The sequence below is a fragment of the Dryas octopetala genome, chromosome 8 (assembly GCF_963921425.1).
Source record: "Dryas octopetala chromosome 8, drDryOcto1.1, whole genome shotgun sequence".
Lineage (NCBI taxonomy): Eukaryota > Viridiplantae > Streptophyta > Magnoliopsida > Rosales > Rosaceae > Dryas > Dryas octopetala.
This window is the reverse complement of record NC_141373.1, coordinates 6,515,718-6,538,136: the sequence shown is the minus strand read 5'-3', so window position 1 is coordinate 6,538,136 and position 22,419 is coordinate 6,515,718. Positions and strand designations below refer to the sequence as shown.

The window sequence follows — 22,419 nt, the reverse complement described above, 5'->3', positions numbered from 1 at the left end:
CTTTAAAGGCTTTGTCATTATATCTGCAACCTGCTCCTGAGTTTGACAATGAACCAAAGTCACGATACCATCTTTTGTGAGATCACGAAGAAAATGGAAACGCACATCGATGTGCTTGCTGCGACCATGCAGCACTGGATTCTTAGAAAGCTTGATAGCTGAATTATTATCACAATAAATTGTTGTGGACGCAATTTGATCATGACAGAGTTCCCCCAATATCCTTCGTATCCATACAGCTTGACAGGCACATGAAGCTGCAGCAATGAACTCAGCTTCAGTGGTGGATAGAGTGACTACTGGCTGTTTCTTCGAAGACCATGACACTGCTCCTGAGCTTAACATAAACAAATATCCCGAAGTGCTTTTTCTATCTTCTAGATCCCCAGCATAATCACTGTCCGTGTAGACAATGAGATTCTCATTGCCCCCCCTTTTGTAGAACAAACCCAGATCAATTGTTCCTTTTAAATACCTCAGCACCCTCTTAGCAGCTTGTAAATGCAGTTCAGTAGGACAGTCCATGTATCTACTAATGAGGCTTACTACAAACATAAGATCAGGTCGAGTGGCAGTCAAGTACATAAGACTTCCCACAATCTGTTTGTAGAAAGTACTGTCGACTTTCACTCCATCTCCATCCTTCATAAGCTTGAAGCCAGGAACAATTGGATTGTGAACGGGGTTGCAGCTGTCCATTATGAACCTTTCCAGGACCTCCTGTGCATATTTCTTCTGACATATAAAAATGCCAGTCGAACTTTGCATTACTTCGATGCCAAGAAAGTACCTCATTTTTCCAAGATCAGTTATGTCAAACTCATCCATCATAGATTGCTTGAACTTGGTAAACATAAGTTCATCATTTCCAGTAAATATGAGGTCATCAACATAAAGACAAACAATCAAGATCTTACCTCCATATGTTGTTTTGATGAACAGAGTGTGTTCATAGGGGCACTTCTCAAAGCCTTCCTTCAAAAAATAGGATTCTATGCGACTATACCAAGCCCGAGGGGCTTGTTTAAGTCCATACAATGCTTTGTTTAGTTTATACACTTTCTGCTCATTACCCTTCTGTCCATAACCAGGAGGTTGTTCCACAAAAACTTCTTCACTGAGCTCTCCATGCAAGAATGCTGACTTCACGTCTAATTGATAGATTGTCCACTTCTTCAAAGCTGCAAGTGCAATCACCAGTCGAATAGTATCTAGCCGAGCCACAGGTGCAAATACTTCAGCATAATCTACACCATATTGTTGAGTGTACCCCTTAGCTACCAGTCGGGCCTTGTATTTATCCACTTTTCCATTTTCATTCAGCTTAGTCTTGTAGACCCATTTGACCCCAATCTTCTTTCCTCCAGTAGGTAAGTTTGTCAATTCCCATGTATTATTTCGTTCTATAGCTTCTATCTCCGAATCCATGGCTTTTCTCCACTTGGCACTTTTCACAGCATCGGCGTAGCAAATGGGATCGCTGTCAGCAAACATAGCTAGATAAGCCATGTCTTCTTCTTCAGAAAGCCCTTCACCACTTTCATAGTCTCTCATCCAACCTGGTGGCATCTTGATTCTTCCTTCATCCGGACGAGGGGAATTATTTTCAGGTAAATTGATTTCTGTGAACTCACCTGAAGTATCATTTTCTAGTTCGGTGGCTGGAGTGTTATTAGGAACAGCGCCGATTTCTCCTTCATTGGCATCAAAGTCTGCTAAGACAGCTTCTTTTTGAATTTTGTCCCAGTCCCAACTGCTATCTTCTTCAAACACTACATCTCTGCTCACAATTATCTTATGAGAAGCTGGATCATACAATCTATAGGCCTTCGACTCCTCACTTACTCCAAGTAAAACACATCTCAAGCTCTTGTCATCTAACTTTGTCCTCTTGGTATCTGGGATATGAACATAAGATACACACCCAAACACCCTGAATTAATCAACGGATGGTTTAGATCCGCTCCAAGCTTCCTTTGGAGTGACATTTATGACTGCAAAAGTTGGACTTCTATTTAGAACATGAACAGACCAATTGACTGCCTCGGGCCAGAACGTTTTTGGGATTTGCTTCCCTGAAAGCATACTTCGAACCATATTCATAATAGTTTGATTCTTCCTTTCCGCAACACCATTTTGTTGCGGAGTATATGCGGATGTCAATTGTCTACGAATGCCATTTACAGTACAAAAGTTGGTGAACTCTTGTGATGTAAATTCTCCTCCACGATCAGTGCGAAGACCTCTTATATATGAACCAGTCTCTTTCTCAACACGAATCTTATAATCTTTGAAAAAGATAAAAGCTTCTGACTTCTCTACCAAAAAATAAACCCAGGTTTTACGATTGAAATCATCAATGAAACTAATCACATACCGTTTCTTGCTGTTTGAGATAGGTGTGATTGGTCCACAGATGTCGGCATGCACTAGTTGAAGAATCTGAGAGGCTCTCCATGTGCTCTCTTTTGGAAATGGATCTCTCTGCTGCTTTCCCACCAAACAATCTTTACATACTGTCGAAGGGGACTTGAGTTGTGGCAGTCCACTGACCATTTGCTTCTGTTGGAGGGTGGTCAAGCCTTTGAAACTTAAATGTCCATATCGACAATGCCAAAGTCGAGCCGTATCTTCTGTAAGCGTGTTGAGACACGTTTGGTTGCTTGTCACAGATTGAGCAAGCAAGACAAACATTCTATTTGCAGACATCATAGTTTCCATAATTAGTCCTCGCTCAGGATGAAAAATTTTGCATTTCTCACGTTGTATGAGAATTGCAAGCCCTTTCTCTTGTAGTTGACCGATGCTTAACAGATTGTTCTTCAAATCGGGTACATAAAACACCCTAGTGATAACCTGCATAATCCCATTCACTTGTATTCGTATGTTGCCTCTCCCCATCACAGCCATGCTTGAGTTGTTTCCCAACTTCACAGACTCTTTGAAACTACCATCAAAATCAGAAAACAGCTCTTTCTTGCCACTCATATGGTTGCTGCAGCCTGAGTCAAGAAACCATAATTCTTCCTTGCTAGCAATCGTGAAATCCACATAAGCCATCAACAGCATTTCTTCATTAGCTTCTGTGTAATTCGCCTTTGTCTCTGATTCTTTCTTTGGACATTCATATTGGAAATGTCCAAACTCATGGCAGTGGTAGCACTCAACAGTAGATTTGTCAAAGCCTTGTCGACCTCTTCCTCGTCATCTTCCCCTGAATCCGCCACGACCTCGTCCTCTTCCTCCTGATCGATCTTCATGAGTAACCTTCAAAGCTTGTTCTTCTATAACATGGCCAGTCATGCGTTGTTCGTGCACCAGGAGATTGCTTTGTAACTTGTCAATGGATAAGCTGTCTAGATCATTAGACTCCTCAATAGAACAGATGACATAATCAAATTTGGAAGTCATGGATCTTAGGATTTTTTCAATAACAGCAACATCCCCCATTTTCTCTCCATGAATCTGCATCTTGTTGGCTATGGTGAGAGTTCGTGCAAAATACTCATTCACAGATTCTCCTATCTTCATGTGGAGAACTTCAAAATCCTTTCGAAAAGCTTGTAGTTGGGCTCGTTTTACTCGTGCTGTCCCCTGATATTTATGCTTCAAGGAGTCCCAAATGTCCTTTGCTGTGTCTTTGTTCAAGATTGTCTCCAGGATTGATCGATCAATGGCTTGGAAGAGATAGTTCTTTGTCTTCAAATCTTTCAATTTTTGATCTTCAATTGCCTTCCTTTGTCCTTCTGTGAGCTCGACTCCTTCTGCTGCTGTAGGTATCCCATCTTCCACCAAACTCCAATATTCTTTGGAGCGCAAGAAGTTCTCCATGAGCATACTCCAGTGGTCATAGTGCCCATCAAACTTCGGAATTGCTGGTTGCACAAAACTGCTTTCAGTCGCCATATCTTAGCAACTGCACTTCTAGAAGACTGCTGCTTCTCAAGTTCCAATCAGAACCCCGTGAGGTGGCTCTGATACCAAATGTTGAGATCAAAGTGTTTGAATAATGTACGAAGGAATTGGGAGAATTCAACTTATTAGATTAAACCCTTTAGTTGGCTTTAAATAGCCTTACAAGATAACTGAAACAAATCAAATTGCAGCCCACGTTCTACAACTCTAAGAACGTGGTACATGGCTAAGGAATAGGTCAAAGGAAACAACATGTCCCTAAACAATAGGGATTATTAACAGAGCAGTCACAAACTGCCAAACCAAACTCTAATGACTAACAACTTTAACAATCATAACATCAATGAATAAAAAAAACATTCACAAATGGAGATGGCCTCTTTCGATAAGACACACCAAAATTAGACATATCAATCTTGGTTCAAAGTTCAGACACCACTAGGCTCCAAACCAATGTACTTTTAGTATATGAGAGTTTGGTCCCTTGTTAATTAATTTTCTTTACCTAACAATCACAGGTTCACAGCTCTTTAATGCATCACTGAAGCAGACTCACGGGACATCATGAGAATCTGCAACTAAACAGTGATCTATCATTAATGTTTGCAGGTTGTCTTTATATGTACATTAAAATTTGTTAAACCTATTTAGTATCTTTCAATGACATGCCCTAATTATGTATATTTAAGTAACATGTTAGGCTACTTAATTATGTAATATGTTAGGCTAGTTATGTATTGAGGTGGTGGGAATATTGGATGGGCTTGTATTGAGATTTAAACTGCGTATAAATAAGTAATATGATCCTTATCGGTTGATTGTTCATGATATTTATATGGATGGAAATCTTTGATAACACAATACACAGCCAGTACATTCTTCCAAAATTTATTTTCTCATTTTCTAACACTCACCTAAATTCGTTTTGCTTGCAACGGTGACCACATGCATTAATAAGATTGTCAATCAGATAAAAGTATGTGCAAATGCATAGTCTTGAATGACCAAGAACATTTCCCTTGTGGCAGAGTTGAGGGCATTTTAAATCAAGAAAAGTCAATATCATTTGACTATTATACAAATATGAATAAGCCGCCATCCAACTTGAGCCAACAATATGATTCTTAATAGTCGAAGCTATTAGGAGAAACTGGGTCTACACCGATATGAAATTTACCAAGCAAAGATCGACAAATCGCCATTCTTCACCCCACAGATGAAACCAAAAATAAATATTCATGGAACACCATGAAAGGAAAAAATAGAGTCTCCCAAAGCTCATGTTTTGGCATCTAATCCTATTATATAACTTGCATTTTACATGAGTCAGGTCCTATCCGCAGACATAACAACTTCTCCAAAAACAAAACCACAATGTAACTGAAAAAGATGGGATGATCATGAAATGGAGAAAGTGAAGCAGAATCCTGCAAGGAATACACAGGTTGATAATCTAACAATCCAAGCAAGAGTAGCCTCACTGAAGCTGATAGGTACATATAAATCTTCTATAACTTCACTACATTATGATACATGTTATGAAACAATTATGTACACCATTTGAGTGCTTGCAGGACTATTGAATCAACAAACTTGAGTAAAGGTGTCTCTGGTGTTCTTTGTATACATCTTTGGGCGGATAATACATCTTCAATTTACTGTTAGCCATACCACAGTAATCCATCACGAATCATGGTAAATTGATTGTGGCATCCACTTAAGACTCAAATTCAGTTTCCCATATTTGGCCCCATCTAGGGGTAAAGAGTCTTGGTATTCCCCTTCTAATATAACCCTAGTGAGTGTCAGGATGCATCTTCCCATATAGTCCTGCACGATACAGAAAAGACCCATGTTAGAACACGTTCCAAAGTAAGATGGCATGTCATATTCGTAATAGGCATTTAGTTTTATACCGTTAAATTTCATAGGTTTTTAAATTGTTTAGACATATTAGGAAACAAATTATGTTACAAATGTTTATGTTCATATTGGTCATGGACTTATGATTGTATGTATACACGTTTCTAGAGAACTTATTTTCTTGTAATAATTAGTTAATGTTGATGATGGAATAATTTTATTTGAGAGCTACTATTTGCACATCATTTTTTATCTTTTTGCACACCCCTATTAAAAAATAATAATAATAAACCAAAAAAAAAAAAGACCATACAGCCCCTCTCCTCCTTCCCTCTCTTTTTTCTCTCGTTCACACCCCCTTCCCCAGTTTTTTTTTCTTCTTCTTCTTCCCCCTACCCGAGCCACCACTGACCACCTTCTTCCTTCTCTCTCTCCGCATGCACCACCACCACAGCACCACCAAAACAGCCACCACCACCACCTTCTTCTCCCCCTACCTAAGCCAAAACAGCCACCACCACCACCACTACCACCTTCTTTTCTCTCTCTGTCTCTGTCTCTGTCTCTGTCTCTGTCTCTCTCTCGCCCAAGCTGACAGTAAAAAAAAAAAAAACAAAGGGGTTGCAGGTGGTTTGGCAAACCAGTGCCGAACCCGTCGGTTTCGTTCGACAGGTAACTACTGAACAAACTTGGTTCGTTCGACAGTTACCTGTCGAACGAAACCGATGGGTTCAGCACTGGTCTGCCGAACCACCTGCAACCTTTTTTTTTTTTTTTTTGCTGTCTGCTTAGGGGAGAGGAGAAAGGAAATGAGAGAGAGAGTGAGAGAGGAAAAAGAAGTGGTGGTGGTGGTGGTGGCTGTTTTGGCTCAGGTAGGGGGAAGCAAAAGGTGGTGGTGGTGGTGGCTGTGCGCCATTCAGCGGAGATGAGAGAGAGCGAGGGAGGTGCGGGGTGTAAGGTGGTGGTGCGTGTGTGTTGACATAGAAAGGGAGAGCTTGTGAGAGATGATGGGGGTCACTACAAGAAATTCGGAATTAGGCAACAGAACAATAGGCAACGTTGCAAATTCGTTGCCTAATATGAGAATGGGCAACAAAGTTTTTTACAAGCGCAACGATTATGTACTTGATCTATGATAATTAATAGGCAACGATGTCGATAGTATATGCAATAATGTTTTGGTTGCAGAGTATGAGAATAGGCAAGGAGATAAAAAGGGGGTTGCCTATAATTTGGCGGGAAATGATCACAACGATGAGGTCGTTGCTTATTGTTTTCAAGTGGTTGCCTATTCATTTGGCAGAAAATTTTGGCACCATAATGAACATAATAGGCAACAACTGTTTTTGTCGTTGACTATGCATAAATGCTATGAATGTGCAAGAGTTTAGGTAACAAAATGAATTTGTTTTCTATTAAGTTTGGCAACGACTACTCTATAATAGGCAACAAACGTGAACGCAATATTGAAAAAATATAAGGCAACGACGTGGTCATTGCATATTGTGGGGATTGGCAAGGAACTAAGTAGGGCGTTGCCTATTAGTACAAAAGAAAAAGGTACAAAATTTAGTAACAACGAGGTCGTTGCCTACTATTTTTCAAGTGGTTACCAATTCATATGTGAAGGATTTTTGGCACTATAATTAATATAAAATAGGTATGGACCGTTATTGACATTGCATATGAGTAGATATAGGCAATAAACTTCTCAATATAAGAAACAAATTAAACTGAACACATTGATTTTTGACCCTTATATGACAATAATCTTATGAACGACAATTGTTGATTAATAGAAAAAAAAAGTTTTGGAGTCGAGTTTTTTTTCTTTCTTTGAACATTTATGTAGATAGAGAGAGTCCATCCATATAATATAAAGATATTACTACTTAATATAAATCAAGACAAAACAAGGAAGAGGCAAATCCCCTGCACATTTCTAAGTGTAGTGCAATGAAACTTTGACATGCTGATATGTTTAAAAAGGGATTTAGCTCCAATACTTCATTATAAGTCTTTGCCCTTCTTTTCTGGCTCTTAATTCACAATCTCCGCGTGCTTCCCAGTAATAACAATACAGCTAACATTGTTCTTCTTGAAAGTTAAAAAAAGAATAAATAGAAATATTGGAAGTTTAAAGCTCAAGCAGGACATTGAAACTTATATATTACATTAATAGTAAATATTTTGCTCACAGTATATACATATATAATTTCTAAATACATGCACTAATTAATCTTAAGCTAATGCTATTTCTCAATGTCTTGCTTTTTCGTATTTCCAGAGCATGGCTAATATGTGATTCTTCTTATGCATCAACCTCTATCTCTATCTCTTCACTTAAGATGCGATGATTACAATGAGCTTCTTCAATAAATAACTAGGCTGTCACTTAAAACTTTCACCTCTTCTTTCAAACTTCAAAAGTTGGTTAATTGTGAATGAAGGGCAAGCATGCAAGACCATCTCCTGGTACTGAAATCATGAAAAAAATATATTGGATTTTGAATGTTCAAGCTCGTTATAATAAATAATATACTGCAACCACATAACTTGTAACTTGAGAAGTCCATTCTAACATAATATTAGCAGCCAACAAGAAGTTCAAATTATGGTTTTATGCTCAAAGCCCAAAGCTTTCATACAACTAGAGTCTACAGTTCGAAACTCATATAATTTTCTACAAAGAAAGATGTAGAGAACATTGTAAAAATCCCATAAACAACAATGCCTCCTATGATCAATTGCTATCATCAAATCTAAGGCATATCCATAACTTACCACCGACAGACAAATATATTCCTCGAAATTTAACACAAGGGAAAAAAGATTCAGTTTATCATAATGAAGCAACACTTCTCTTGAAATTAATGAAATAAACAGCAACCTCATGCTATCATCATCGATTTCAGATTCTCAAAAGGAACCCACAACAAATTACTCATAATTTCATTGAACAAAAGCCACAATCATGGAGGATGATTTAACCCAAAAAACAAAAACCTCTCCTGACTTAACCCATTAAGCCACAACTATGAAGGATGATTTAACCCAAAAGCCCATTCTGAGTAGCCAATTTATTCTACCCAACAAATTAAAAAACAAAAAATACAGAAATAATTACAAAAAAGATGAAGAAAAAAAAAAATTCTGAAAATGAAAAGCTCAAGCACCTTAATGGGATCAACCTTCTCACCCTGCACAACCACCTGGTGTGTGTTGACAGAGAAGGATAGGGTGGTACATTTTTATGCTCTCATTTCTGAAAGAAAGAAATACCTAAAATCCATTTAGCATCATACTTTTGCTAGCTAGATTGGTTTACAAAAAAAAGAATAGCAGATTACTTGTGTAAGATTTTTAATTTTGACAGTTTGCCCTGTTAAACCATATCCAAATTTTCATCAGTTTTTTTAATTTGGATAGGTCTCTAAGATGTATAAGTATACTGCATACATGATTTTGTGTTCAGAAACTCATATCCTGTTAACAGTTCAACCTAAAAAATGTTACTTGTCTAACTATTAACTTTTTGCAAATGCAAGGGGGAAGTTATTCCATTCAAAAACTATCTTCAGCGGTATGCTACTCCTTATTATGCATCCAATAGTACCAATCCTCTTTGGTATGCCATCAGACGTGCATCAGCTCATATAATTGTGCTATCCAGTTATTCTCCATTTGGTAACTTCACATTCCCACACTTGCATATGTGTGAATTGAGTTTATTTTATATCTGTAGAATTTACTGCTGCTTGTAACTTTTACTTTTGTTTAGGAAAGAATGATTGGAATCCCATACGCTGATGCTTCCGTCTTATAAAATTAACCATTAAGGCTTGCCAGTGTTACATATCTCTTAGCCTTGAAAGGACTTTTTTTCTCTTTTTTCTTTTAATGCTGATAACTTTGTCATCAGTGAAATACACGCCTCAATGGAGGTGGCTGACAGAAGAATTGTCAAGGGTTGACAGGGAAAAGACACCTTGGCTCATAGTCCTCATGCATGTTCCAATCTACAACAGTAATGACGCACACTACATGGAAGGTGAAAGCATGCGAGTAGTATTTGAGAGTACAAAGTTGATGTGGTGTTTGCTGGGCATGTTCATGCTTATGAAAGATCAGTATATATGGTTCTTTAACTTTTATGTTTTCCTGTCTTCCCACACTATATAATATGATATAGTTTATTTGGTGTCCATCATTCCATCCATCTTCATATATGCATGAGATTCATGTTTTTATATTCATGTCTTTTTTTTTTTTTTTTACATTTTTTTTATGAATTATGATGGCAAGGAGTCTGGCCCAGGCCCAAAACAAACACAACAAGGGGCCACCTGGCCCATCAGACGGAAAACAAATAAAGGCAGGTAAGAGAGTGAATCTCGAACGTTGTCGGCCGCCCGAGCCCAATTAAGGAGGGTAAGGGTATTATATATTTTAAAAATGACATTAGTAGCAGCTCCAGTCCGGCACGAATCAGCAACATCTTGCACAGAGCTACAACAAAATATAAAGCAAGACTGCAAGAGTTCGATTAAAAGACATTTAATACCATATAGGGCAGAAACGTAAATGCCAATAAATTACTCACCTGTATGCATTACACATATAAAAGGATTTCATTGAGATCCAGTTTAGTACTTTGTTTTTAATTTATATGTATTTTATTTCCTTCAAGTTGGAGATAGCGCACATGTGCACGCCAAAACTGTAATAAAGACTTTGGATCTTTTATCATAATTGGATATCAATAGAATGTTGTTGTGTACAATTTTATACTATATTTGTTGTTGTTATTCTTGTTCTTATTATTCGGGAACGAAATGTTTCTTATTTGGCAAATGGTTTTCCAATGTTGGCATAGCATCTTGAGTCCTAGGGCTGGGTAAAAATATCGAAATATCGAAAAATACCAGTTTCGATATCGTCACTCTCCGACTGATACCGAAATGAACGGTTACCGACTACCACGGTACGGTATCGGAACCAAAAATCATCATCTCGACTCCTATCGATCGGAATTCGATATGGGTGTTTCGGTACGGTAACCAAATCCACCCTTAAATTCTTGACTATCATAGGATCAATTTATATAAAAATGTCTGTGTGGCCTAGTTTGAAATTTTGAGCTAAAGAAAAGAATTAAGGGCTCTTTTCCTTTTGTTTTTTTGTTTTTTTTTTTGAATAAAGTGCCATGCAAAATCAGGCAGTTTCATATCTTTTTAAATCATAATGGCTAGGGGTGGGCACGGTGCGGTTCGGCTCAATTCACCCCGAGAACCATGCACCGCGCCAGAAATATTATATCGGTTTGGTTCGGTGTTGAGAACCGGACAAAGTGAAAAAAAACCAAACCAAACCAAACCATTGCAAGAACGGTTTGGTTCGGTGTGTGCACGGTTTTGGGCCAAAAAATGTGGGCCTAAGTCCAATTATTTTGTTGGTACTTACATTTGGTTTTTAAACATTTTGGCCACACAATTGAGTTTTTGAACTACCATTCTACAAATTAAACAAATGCAAATACAATTTTGAACTTTATTTAACTTAGTACTTAAAATTTTAAAGTAAATACAACCTGCTTAAGTTATAAGTTATAACTATATATAAGATTATATATAACTATTATAGAGTAATGAGTATAGTATATATATAACTATATACTACTATAGTATATACTAGTATACTACTATAATTATATATTACTTATATAGTTATATATAACTATTGTAGTATGTATACAACTACTATACACTAAGTTACTAACTATATAGTTATATATAACTAACTATACTAAGTTACTAACTATATAGTTATATACTAAATTTATATATAACTCTATATGCATAAAACATTATTATATAGACTATAGAGTATACTAATTTTATTATATAAGATATAACTAAAATTATATACTAAAACATTATTATATATATAATATTAAACTCATAGGGTTATATAAAATATATTTTAGGGTCTAAAATAAAAATGTATAAAATGTGTATAAAAATGTATAAAATATGCATAAAAATATATAATTATATTTTAAAAAAATTACACGGTTTGGTTCGGTTTGGTTCGGGTAATATGAGCATGAAACCGGAACCGGAACCGTCTATATACGGTGTGGTTCGGTTTTCTCTTACGGTGTTGACTTTTTGGTCAACTCGGTGTTTTTTCGGTTTTTTTACGGTTGGTTTGGTTCGGTGTTTCGGTGCGTCGGTTATTATGCCCACCCCTAATAATGGCATCACTTCTGTAACATAGTTACATAGGGATGCCCAATCATTATATTTATACTTGTATATTTATCTATTTGATTTCTTGTATGTTAAAACTTAAAACACTGACTTGGTTTTGACTTTTGAGGCAGCTGTTCTTATGTGTTGGCGTTGGTTTGTGGGCTGGGCTTATCATTGGTTTTGTAACCGAGTATTAAGGGTATTATATATTTCTGAAATTAGAACAGAAGACTCTCATACGTAACTCTGATATCGACGTCCGTTTCTATGGACGACAAACCGAGCAACCAGGTAATCTCTCTCTCTCGTCTCTTCCATCCTAGCTTATGGATTTCTTTATATTTTTTGTAATTAATTTAATTTAGGGTTTGGTTCTACCTGGCATAAATGATGCATGAAGCGATTTATTTGGGGCTTTTCTGAATTAGGGTTAATTGGCAACGATCGAACCAGTGGATCTCATCGATCTGATGAGTCTGTGGATCTCATCGTGTCTAGTCTCTTCCATCATTCATTGTCGATTTGTTCGTTTCGTTTTGTTGTAATTTAATCTTTTCCCAATTAATCTTTTCTTGCTGGGCACTCTCGAAGACTCCACACAACACCATAGCCATGGGTGTAAAACGCAAGCAAGACCCTCCCTCCCCTGCCTTTGATGATCTTATCCAGAAGGATTCTGGGGTTGTTTCTGGTGATACCCAGAATGAGAAAGTTGTTGGTTTGGAATACCCAGTTGAGAAAATTGGGAGAGAAGCTGTGATCAGTGATGAAAGTTTGGTGATGATGAAGAAGAAGCAGAAGGATGATGAAGAGTCAGAGAGGGATGGTTTGAAGGGTTTGGTGAAGTCTGCTTCAATTTTCTCTTCAGGTTTGAATCAAGATTTTCAATTTTAATTTTAGAATTGAATACTTCTGAGAACCATGCATGTGTAAGAATTATGTGTTGGAGATAATATATGGAGAAAAATATAGGATACATCTAAGTGTTGATCATACTCTCAATTTAGGGCTAATATTTTTATTGGGATTTTTTTTTTTCGATTTTAAAGAGTAAATCTGCTTTTGATTTTCTGATTTTTTTATTTTTCTGCTGTCCTCTCTTTTATATTTAAAGAGTAAATATATAAATGATGATTGTTTTTTTCCTTTACATGGAGAAGTATAATAATGTTGGAATCTTAATCATGAGCGTTATTAATATAACTACATGTTAATTAAGAAGACGTTCACGCTTAAAGGTTTTATATAAGCCTTTTCTTGTTCTCTCTTCCATCATTCATTGTCGATTTGTTCGTTTCGTCTTGTTGTAATTTAATTCATCTAGGTAGGGTTCTAACATAACATAAAATGATGAAGCAATTTCAACTTGGGCTTTGAATTAGTGTTTAATTGTCATCGGGTCACTCGTTTTGTTCCTTTTTTTTGTTGTAATTAATTTTATGGTGGGTTCTAATTGATGCCGAAGCATCTACGACTACGATTATTTCCAAGATTAATTGGGCCTTCTAGCCAATTAGGCTTGGGGTTTAGACATTTTAGTTTTCCTATTCCAATTAAGAATTGGTTTGATTTCCTTTTATTAATTAGGACTTTCTATTATGTTTCCTACTAGAGTGGGTATAAAGCCTAATTTAGAGTTGTAATAAAAGATTTTATTCAGATTTTAATAGAAATATCAGAGTTACTCTCGGGTCCCTTTGCTTTGTCTCCTTATTTGGCCTGGGTTTTTCTTCTTAATTAGGGTTTGAGAAGTTTAATTCTCTCTCCCTCCCTCTCTCTCTCTTAGATAGTTTCATATGCGTACACATTTAATATTGTGATTGATATATATCATTGAATTGCATACATACTAATATTGTATATACCACATATACATAGGATCGATGGAGGCTGCTGGTAATAATGCTTCTAAGGGAGTCGCTACTGCTTCTGTGTCTTCTCTTGGTTCCAGTTATAACTCACTAGCACAAGATAACAACCCGAAGGTGGAGAAGGCAGATCAATATCCGGAGAAGACTGATTGGTGTGCAGTGTATGAAAAGCTACTGGCTTTTTATACGAATTCTCCCGATCCTTTCCTCACTGCGTCGATGCCCCGTGGATATAGTCCCTGTTCTCCAAAACAGCGGCTCCTCACTCCGGAGGAGGAGGAGTATCTCGAGCATGTCCGTCAAAAGGTGTTGGAAAGTGACATTAGTCGTGAGGCTGCAGCTAAACAAGAGGCATTTGACTTTGAGAAGCATTGGGAATGGCTGAAGACGATGCCTCCGCCCCGCCTTAGTGACACAAGGAGTTCTTAAGGAGGAGGCTGCCGGATATCATGCTTCTAAGGGAACGGGTGTTGGGTGTTTCCTTTGCGAGGAGAACTACTATGTTAAAGCCTGTTTGTGAGTGCTTTTCATAAGTACTTTTATTCTGTTGTGCTTCTTCTTTTAGCTTCTTTTACAAAGAAGTATTTTGTTGTTTGGCTATCAACAATCTAAGTATTTTAACATTAAAGTAGTGCTTTTAATAGTGTTTGGCTTTCAAAAAAAGTGCTTTGCATAATAAATTTTTTTTTTTGTTCTTAGTGTTTCAAACTTGGTTGAACACGGTAAACAAAACAGTGTTTTCCTTGCTTCTCTTCCAAAACAAAAACAAATTGAATTTTTCATATGTCATCATATTGTTTAACCTTAGTTTAGTATGATTTTCATATTTCATCGTATTCCACCGGAGGGTTGATGAGCTCTTTCACTCTCTGCAAGTTCAAGCAAGTGTAAATTTGCCGGGTTTCCAACTGTTCTTCAACAATTACCCTCTTCACTTCTATTAATGCGCGCCCAATGAATCAATAGAAACCATTTTTGCATCTAACATCTTCAACCACAAATCAAATCAAAAGACCATTTTATTTACCAAAACATAAAGAAGCTTAGAGCGTTAAGCCTTGTTTGGTATCCTATTCAAAAACATTTTCTTATTTTTGAAAATGACGAGTGTTAAGAAATTTAGCTACAAGCCGTTAGGAATGATCTCTATTGATCTCTATCCTGAACATGAATTTTATTTTGTGTCAATAGAGGATTGAAATTTTCATTTTGTATCAATTATGGACTATGGTTTTTTTTCAGTTTTTGTCTCAACTTTGGTCCGACGTTGGTCCCATTAAACCTCTACCAAATTCAGAAAAATTATATTGGGTTTAAAGATATGCATCTCCTCTTTACAACTATATAAAGATCACTTAAATCGGACCTCTAAAACTCTAGATAATCGGCCTCAAACTAGGATACCCGAAACTGTTCAAATTTTCGGATATTTCTTCAAAGGTCCAATTGGACAGTTTCGGGTACCCTACTTTGGAGCCAATTATCTGGAGTTGTAGATGTCCGATTTGAATGATCTTTATATGGTTATAAAAAGGAGATGCATAGCTTTAAACTCATTGTAAGTTTGCTGAATTTGATGGAGGTTTGATAGGTCCAATGTTGGGCCAAAGTTGAGATAAAAACTGAAAAAAAAAATAAAAAAAATAGGGTTCTTAATTAACACAAAATAAGTGTTTCAATTCTCAGTTGACATAAAGTGAAATTCATGTCCTGAATAGAGACATGGGGTATAGTTAGAGTTATTTAGCTAAAATTTTCCCAATTTAATTTAAATACCAAAATATATAAGTGAATCTTGATGAGAATTTACGTTCACTGACCTTGGAGTCTTGCAAGGTGACCGCTCCTGAAATCAGGAAGCTTCAGTCAGCTGCCCTCCCCAATCTAGTCAGCTTTCGTGCCAGAATAGATTGGAAGATTTGTCAGATATGATGTAAATAGCCTGCTATCTGCGTGGATAGCTTTGTGTACAGGTTAATAATAATTCCATATAGAAAGAGAAAGGGGCCAAAATTTCTGGATGGAATAACCCTAATGTACAGATGGCCTATATCTGGATGTACGTTTAGTTAGCCTCCAACTTTGAATCTATTTGACATACAAGTGTATATACAAATATTTATGTTAATGAAAAACATATTGTGCTGCAACTGAAAGCCAAAACTTGGGGTTGAGGTTATATTAATCTTTAAGTGAATCTTGATGAGAATTGAAATACGTTTGTGCATGTTGAGTTCAGTTATCGTAGGCTTTAGGGGTAGATTTATAATGTCATCACTCATCACCGAAGTTCACTTCATCTTTTTTACGTTTCCTATAAAAATGAAAAGTACAATAAAAAATGTGGGTATGAATTTCGGGCATCATGTACCGGTGATTATTAAATTCTGGATTCATAACTTGTGAAGTATAAATGCAGGTTCGGCAAACATCGATGATTTGATGGACAATTTTGTGCTTAAATTTTTGCAAAAATGTATGAGCGTGTTTACATGTTTTCTTAAGAGATAGAGAACTACTGAGCTATAAAAACTAACAGAGCCTCATTACTCCAATACAAGTTTTTCCCCTCAAAAACACGTACTAGACACAAATTATTCAAGTTATACTTACACCCTTACGCTAGTATCAAACTATAAATAAATAAAAAATCAAGAACATGCCACCATAGATGCTTCAATTACAAAAACAATATTCTGACAAAAAATGTAAAGCGATGTGGATGAAGGGCAGAAGCTAACTAAAATCAAGACCTGCAACTTCACCTCGAACTCCCAACGTAAAAAGAGAATGGAAAATTTGTTTTCTACAAACAACTACTCGGAATAAAAATTTGGATCCACAACTATCCACTGTTTATAGAAACTACGAGGCCATAGCTGAAATCTATCTCTTTGTTTAACATACTTAAACAGTGAATACACCTTGGACCAGCGGCGGATTCTGGAAATTAGTCCAGGGGGGGCTTCTAAATATTTTTTTAAAAGATTAAAAATAACAAAGATAATAAAAACTATATAGCATTACAATTACCACAAAAATTCAAATATTAATTTTATTTATAAAGTTCATACTTCATACTTCATACATGAATTTATAATTGACCTCTACGAGTTTTCATCTTTTGAAATGTTTTCATGATTGTATCATTATCAATCTCCTCCAAGATATCATTCTCTATATATACAACCCATGCTATCGCTCAACCACTCATCACCCATCCAGTTGTGCAACCTACCATATTTCAATTCAATTATAATTGTCAAAAAGCCTAAACAATCTATTACTGTGTAACGTACTGTTTTATCTTGAGTACTTTTATTATCCAAAGAAATTTCAGCAGCGTTTACACATTTCCTCTAAATTCCCTATGTACAGAACTTAATATAGATGCAAATGCTTCATACCTAAGTACGTATTTATAGAAAATGAAAACTGAAGTTATTAAACAACATATTTGCAGCAAATTGAAGTTGACTATGTCTCTCTAGTTCGTTATTTCAAAAGAATGATCAGTAATGCTTTTTTTTTTTAAAACAATACATGGGGCTTTTGGTCATTTATCAGAGGGGGCTTAGTTTTCATTTAATAAATATATACAAACAAAATCCGCCCCTGCCTTGGACCGTTCACAAAGTAATGTTGTTACTGCATCCTTTGCTCTCATTCTGTGAACCTAGCTAGAACTTTATTAGATAAAGTTTTTGTTTTTTCCACCCTTTGTACCATGTTATGCTTATGTTACATTTTTATGCTCTCATTTCTGAAAGAAAGAAATACCTAAAAACCATTCAGCATCATACTTTTGCTAGCTATATTGGTTAAAAAATAAAAAATTAAAAGAATAGCAGATTACTTGTGTAAGATTTTTAATTTTGACAGTTATCCCTGTTAAAACATATCCAAATTTTCATCAGTTTTTTCATTTGGATAGGTCTCTAAGATGTATAAGTATACATGATTTTGTGTTCAAAACTCATATCCTGTTAACAGTTCAACCTAAAAAATGTTACTTTTTGCATATGCAAGGGGGAAGTTATTCCATTCAAAAACTATCTTCAGCGGTGTGCAACTCCTTATTATGCGTCCAATAGTACCAATCCTCTTTGGTATGCCATCAGACGTGCATCTGCTCATATAATTGTGCTATCCAATATATTATTCTCCATTTGGTAACTTTACATTCCCACACTTGCATATGTGTGAATTGAGTTTATTCTATACCTGTAGAATTTACTGCTGCTTGTACTACAACTTTCACTTTTGTTTAAGGAAAAAATGATTGGAATCCCATATGCTGATGCTTCCGTCTTATGAAATTAACCATTAAGGCTTGCCAAAAGACTTTTTTTCTCTTTTTTCTTTTAATGCTGATAACTTTGTCATCAGTGAAATACACGCCTCAATGGAGGTGGATGAAAGAAGAATTTTCAAGGGTTGACAGGGAAAAGACACCTTGGCTCATAGTCCTCATGCATGTTCCAATCTACAACAGCAATGACGCACATTACATGGAAGGTGAAAGCATATATGCGAGTAGTATTTGAGAGTACGTTGGTTCGTTCCTTACAAAGTTGATGTGGTGTTTGCTGGGCATGTTCATGCTTATGAAAGATAACTTTTATGTTTTCCTGTCTTCCCACACTATATAATATGATATAGTTTATTTGGTGTCCATCATTCCATCCATCTTCATATATGCATGAGATTCATGTTTTTATTTCACCCTTTTCAGTATAGAATCTCAAATATACACTACAAAGTACATAACAAGTGGTGACCAGTACCCCATACCAGACAAATCAGCTCCTGTCTACATAACTGTTGGAGATGGAAGGAACCAAGAAGGTCTTGCTGGAAGGTAAGAACTTTATTTCTATTTTTTGTTATGATTTTTGCTTTTGTTAACAAGGAAAGGTGGGTGAAATTGCATGGAAGTTCTCATATTGCAGTCTGCAAGGAATTCAAATTCTTTTTGTGCAGAGGATAGTCAGGTCTAACAATTGTTCCATGGTTTCTGTAGGTTTAGACATCCACAACCAGATTACTCTGCGTTCGGAGAAGCCAGCTATGGGCATTCTACGCTGGAGATTCAAAACAGGACACATGCATTGTACCATTGGAACCGGAATGATGATGGGAAGAAATTGGCAACTGATGCATTTGTATTACACAATCAGTACGTACTGGTGAGTATAGTCATTACCATTTATGTTGCTGGTGCCAAAGCCAAGAAATGCGTGTTTTCTGTATACACAATACCCCCTTGCTGATTTGGCACTGAACAGTTGTGATACAACTATGGCCATTTATGAAATTTAGGAAGGAGGACACTAGGACAGGGGTGAAGATATATATATTTTTTTTTGTTTTCATGAAAATTATAATCTGTATATATGACATGAATGAGTTTTGGTAATGCAGGGGTAGAAATCACAGGAGGCGAAAACTGAAGAAGCATTATATGGAAAAATACGGAGCAAATTAAGATGTATTGATAAGCAGTCAAACACCTCAGCTACAAATAGTTTCAATGAGGAGAGCAGAGGTGGTGGGAACATTGGATGGGCTTGTATTGAGATTTAAACTGCGTATAAATAAGTAATATGATCCCTATCGGTTGATTGTTCATGATATTTATATGGATGGAAATCTTTGATAACACAATACACAGCCAGTTCTTCCAAAATTTATTTTCTCATTTTCTTACACTCACCTAAATACGTTTTGCTTGCAAAGGTGGTCACATGCATTAATAAGATTGTCAATCAGATAAAAGTACGTGCAAATGCATAGTCTTGAATGACCAAGAACATTTCCCTTGTGGCAGAGTTGAGGGCATTTTAAATCAAGAAAAGTCAATATCATTTGACTATTATACAAATATGAATAAGCCGCCATCCAACCTGAGCCAACAATATGATTCTTAATAGTCAAAGCTATTAGGAGAAACTGGGTGTACACCGATATGAAATTTACCAAGCAAAGATCGACAAATTGCCATTCTTCACCCCACAGAAGAAACCAAAAATAAATATTCATGGAACACCGTGAAAGGAAAAAATAGAGTCCCCCAAAGCTCATGTTTTGGCATCTGATCCTATTACATAACTTGCATTTTACATGAGTCAGGTCCTATCCGCAGACATAACAACATCTCCAAAAAGAAAACCACAATGTAACTGAAAAAGATGGGATGATCATGAAGGGGAGAAAGTGAAGCAGAATCCTGCAAGGAATACACAGGTTGATAATCTAACAATCCAAGCAAGAGTAGCCTCACTGAAGCTGATAGGTACATATAAATCTTCTATAACTTCACTACATTATGATACATGTTATGAAACAATTATGTACACCATTTGAGTGCTTGCAGGTCTATTGAATCAACAAACTTGAGTAAAGGTGTCTCTGGTGTTCTTTGTATACATCTCTGGGCGGATAATACATCTTCAATTTACTGTTAGCCATACCACAGCAATCCATCACGAATCACGGTAATTGATTGTGGCATCCACTGACTTGGTTTTGACTTTTGAGGCATGCAGCTGTTCTTATGTGCTGGCGTTGGTTTGTGGGCTGGGCTGGGCTTATCATTGGTTTTGTAACCGAGTATTAAGGGTATTATATATTTCTGAAATTAGAAAAGAAGACTCTCATACAGTCATACGTAACTGATATCGACGTCCGTTTCTTTGGACGACAAACCGAGCAACCAGGTAATCTCTCTCTCTCGTCTCTTCCATCCTAGCTTCTGGATTTCTTTATGTTTTTTGTAATTAATTTAATTTAGGGTTTGGTTCTAGCTAGCATAAATGATGCATGAAGCCATTTATTTGGGGCTTTTCTGAATTAGGGTTAATTGGCAACGATCGAACCAGTGGATCTCATCGTCTCTAGTCTCTTCCATCATTCATTGTCGATTTGTTCGTTTCGTTTTGTTGTAATTTAATCTTTTCCCAATTAATTTCTTGCTGGGCACTCTCCGAAGACTCCACACAACACCATAGCCATGGGTGTAAAACGCAAGCAAGACCCTCCCTCCCCTGCCTTTGATGATCTTATCCAGAAGGATTCTGGGGTTGTTTCTGGTGATACCCAGAATGAGAAAGTTGTTGGTTTGGAATACCCAGTTGAGAAAATTGGGAGAGAAGCTGTGATCAGTGATGAAAGTTTGGTGATGATGAAGAAGAAGCAGAAGGATGATGAAGAGTCAGAGAGGGATGGTTTGAAGGGTTTGGTGAAGTCTGCTTCAATTTTCTCTTCAGGTTTGAATCAAGATTTTCAATTTTAATTTTAGAATTGAATACTTCTGAGAACCATGCATGTATAAGAATATTGTATATACCACATATATATAGGATCGATGGAGGCTGCTGGTAATAATGCTTCTAAGGGAGTCGCTACTGCTTCTGTGTCTTCTCTTGGTTCCAGTTATAACTCACTAGCACAAGATAACAACCCGAAGGTGGAGAAGGCAGATCAATATCCGGAGAAGACTGATTGGTTTGCAGTGTATAAAAAGCTACTGGCTTTTTATACGAATTCTCCCGATCCTTTCCTCACTGCGTCGATGCCCCGTGGATATAGTCCCTGTTCTCCAAAACAGCGGCTCCTCACTCCGGAGGAGGAGGAGTATCTCGAGCATGTCCGTCAAAAGGTGTTGGAAAGTGACATTAGTCGTGAGGCTGCAGCTAAACAAGAGGCATTTGACTTTGAGAAGCATTGGGAATGGCTGAAGACGATGCCTCCGCCCCGCCTTAGTGACACAAGGAGTTCTTAAGGAGGAGGCTGCCGGATATCATGCTTCTAAGGGAACGGGTGTTGGGTGTTTCCTTTGCGAGGAGAACTAATATGTTGAAGCCTGTTTGTGAGTGCTTTTCATAAGTACTTTTATTCTGTTGTGCTTCTTCTTTTAGCTTCTTTTACAAAGAAGTATTTTGTTGTTTGGCGATCAACAATCTAAGTATTTTAACATTAAAGTAGTGCTTTTAATAGTGTTTGGCTTTCAAAAAAAGTGCTTTGCGTAGTAAATTTTTTTTTTTTTTGTTCTTAGTGTTTCCAACTTGGTCGAACATGGTAAACAAAACAGTGTTTTCCTTGCTTCTCTTGCAACATTTCCGTTCTGGTGTTTGAAAAGATGGAGAACAGAAATGGCGCTATCATAACATCAATGAAAAAAAAAAAATTTCAAAAATGGAGATGGCCTCTTTCGATAAGACACACCAAAATTTAGACATATCAATCCTGATTCAAAGTTCAGACACCACTAGGCTCCAAACCAATTTACTGTTAGTATATGAGAGTTTGGTCCCTTGTTAATTAATTTTCTTTACCTAACAATCACAAATTCACAGCTCTTTAATGCATCACTGAAGCAGACTCACAGGACATCATGAGAATCTGCAACTAAACAGTGATCTATCATTAATGTTTGCAGGTTGTCTTTATATGTACATTAAAATTTGTTAAACCTATGTAGTATCTTTCAATCACATGCCCTAATTATGTATATT

The 22,419-nt window shown here is 36.6% G+C and overlaps 2 protein-coding genes and 2 pseudogenes across 3 annotated transcripts; 3 read left to right on the top strand and 1 right to left on the bottom strand.

The window, feature by feature from the left end:
- Window positions 1–59: 59 nt before the first annotated feature.
- On the bottom strand, window positions 60–699 carry LOC147276581 (secreted RxLR effector protein 161 pseudogene; annotated as a pseudogene).
- Window positions 700–5,320: 4,621 nt separating this feature from the next.
- On the top strand, window positions 5,321–19,176 carry LOC147276579 (bifunctional purple acid phosphatase 26-like; annotated as a pseudogene).
- On the top strand, window positions 12,190–14,597 carry LOC147276580 (uncharacterized). Of its 2 annotated transcripts, none has more exons than XM_086254914.1 (3): window positions 12,190–12,323; window positions 12,624–12,900; window positions 13,911–14,597. In XM_086254914.1, exons 1-3 carry the CDS (start codon window positions 12,300–12,302, stop codon window positions 14,330–14,332), a joined length of 723 nt encoding a protein of 240 aa, XP_086111040.1. In that variant the 5' UTR covers window positions 12,190–12,299; the 3' UTR covers window positions 14,333–14,597. The 2 variants fall into 2 exon arrangements, with proteins under 2 accessions (XP_086111040.1, XP_086111041.1); XM_086254915.1 differs by having other exon boundaries at window positions 12,289–12,323; window positions 12,461–12,900.
- A 1,407-nt stretch (window positions 19,177–20,583) lies between the features above and the next one.
- On the top strand, window positions 20,584–21,916 carry LOC147276578 (uncharacterized). Its single transcript, XM_086255199.1, has 3 exons — window positions 20,584–20,622; window positions 20,895–21,171; window positions 21,265–21,916. Exons 2-3 carry the CDS (start codon window positions 20,916–20,918, stop codon window positions 21,684–21,686), a joined length of 678 nt encoding a protein of 225 aa, XP_086111325.1. The 5' UTR covers window positions 20,584–20,622; window positions 20,895–20,915; the 3' UTR covers window positions 21,687–21,916.
- The last annotated feature ends 503 nt before the right edge of the window (window positions 21,917–22,419 follow it).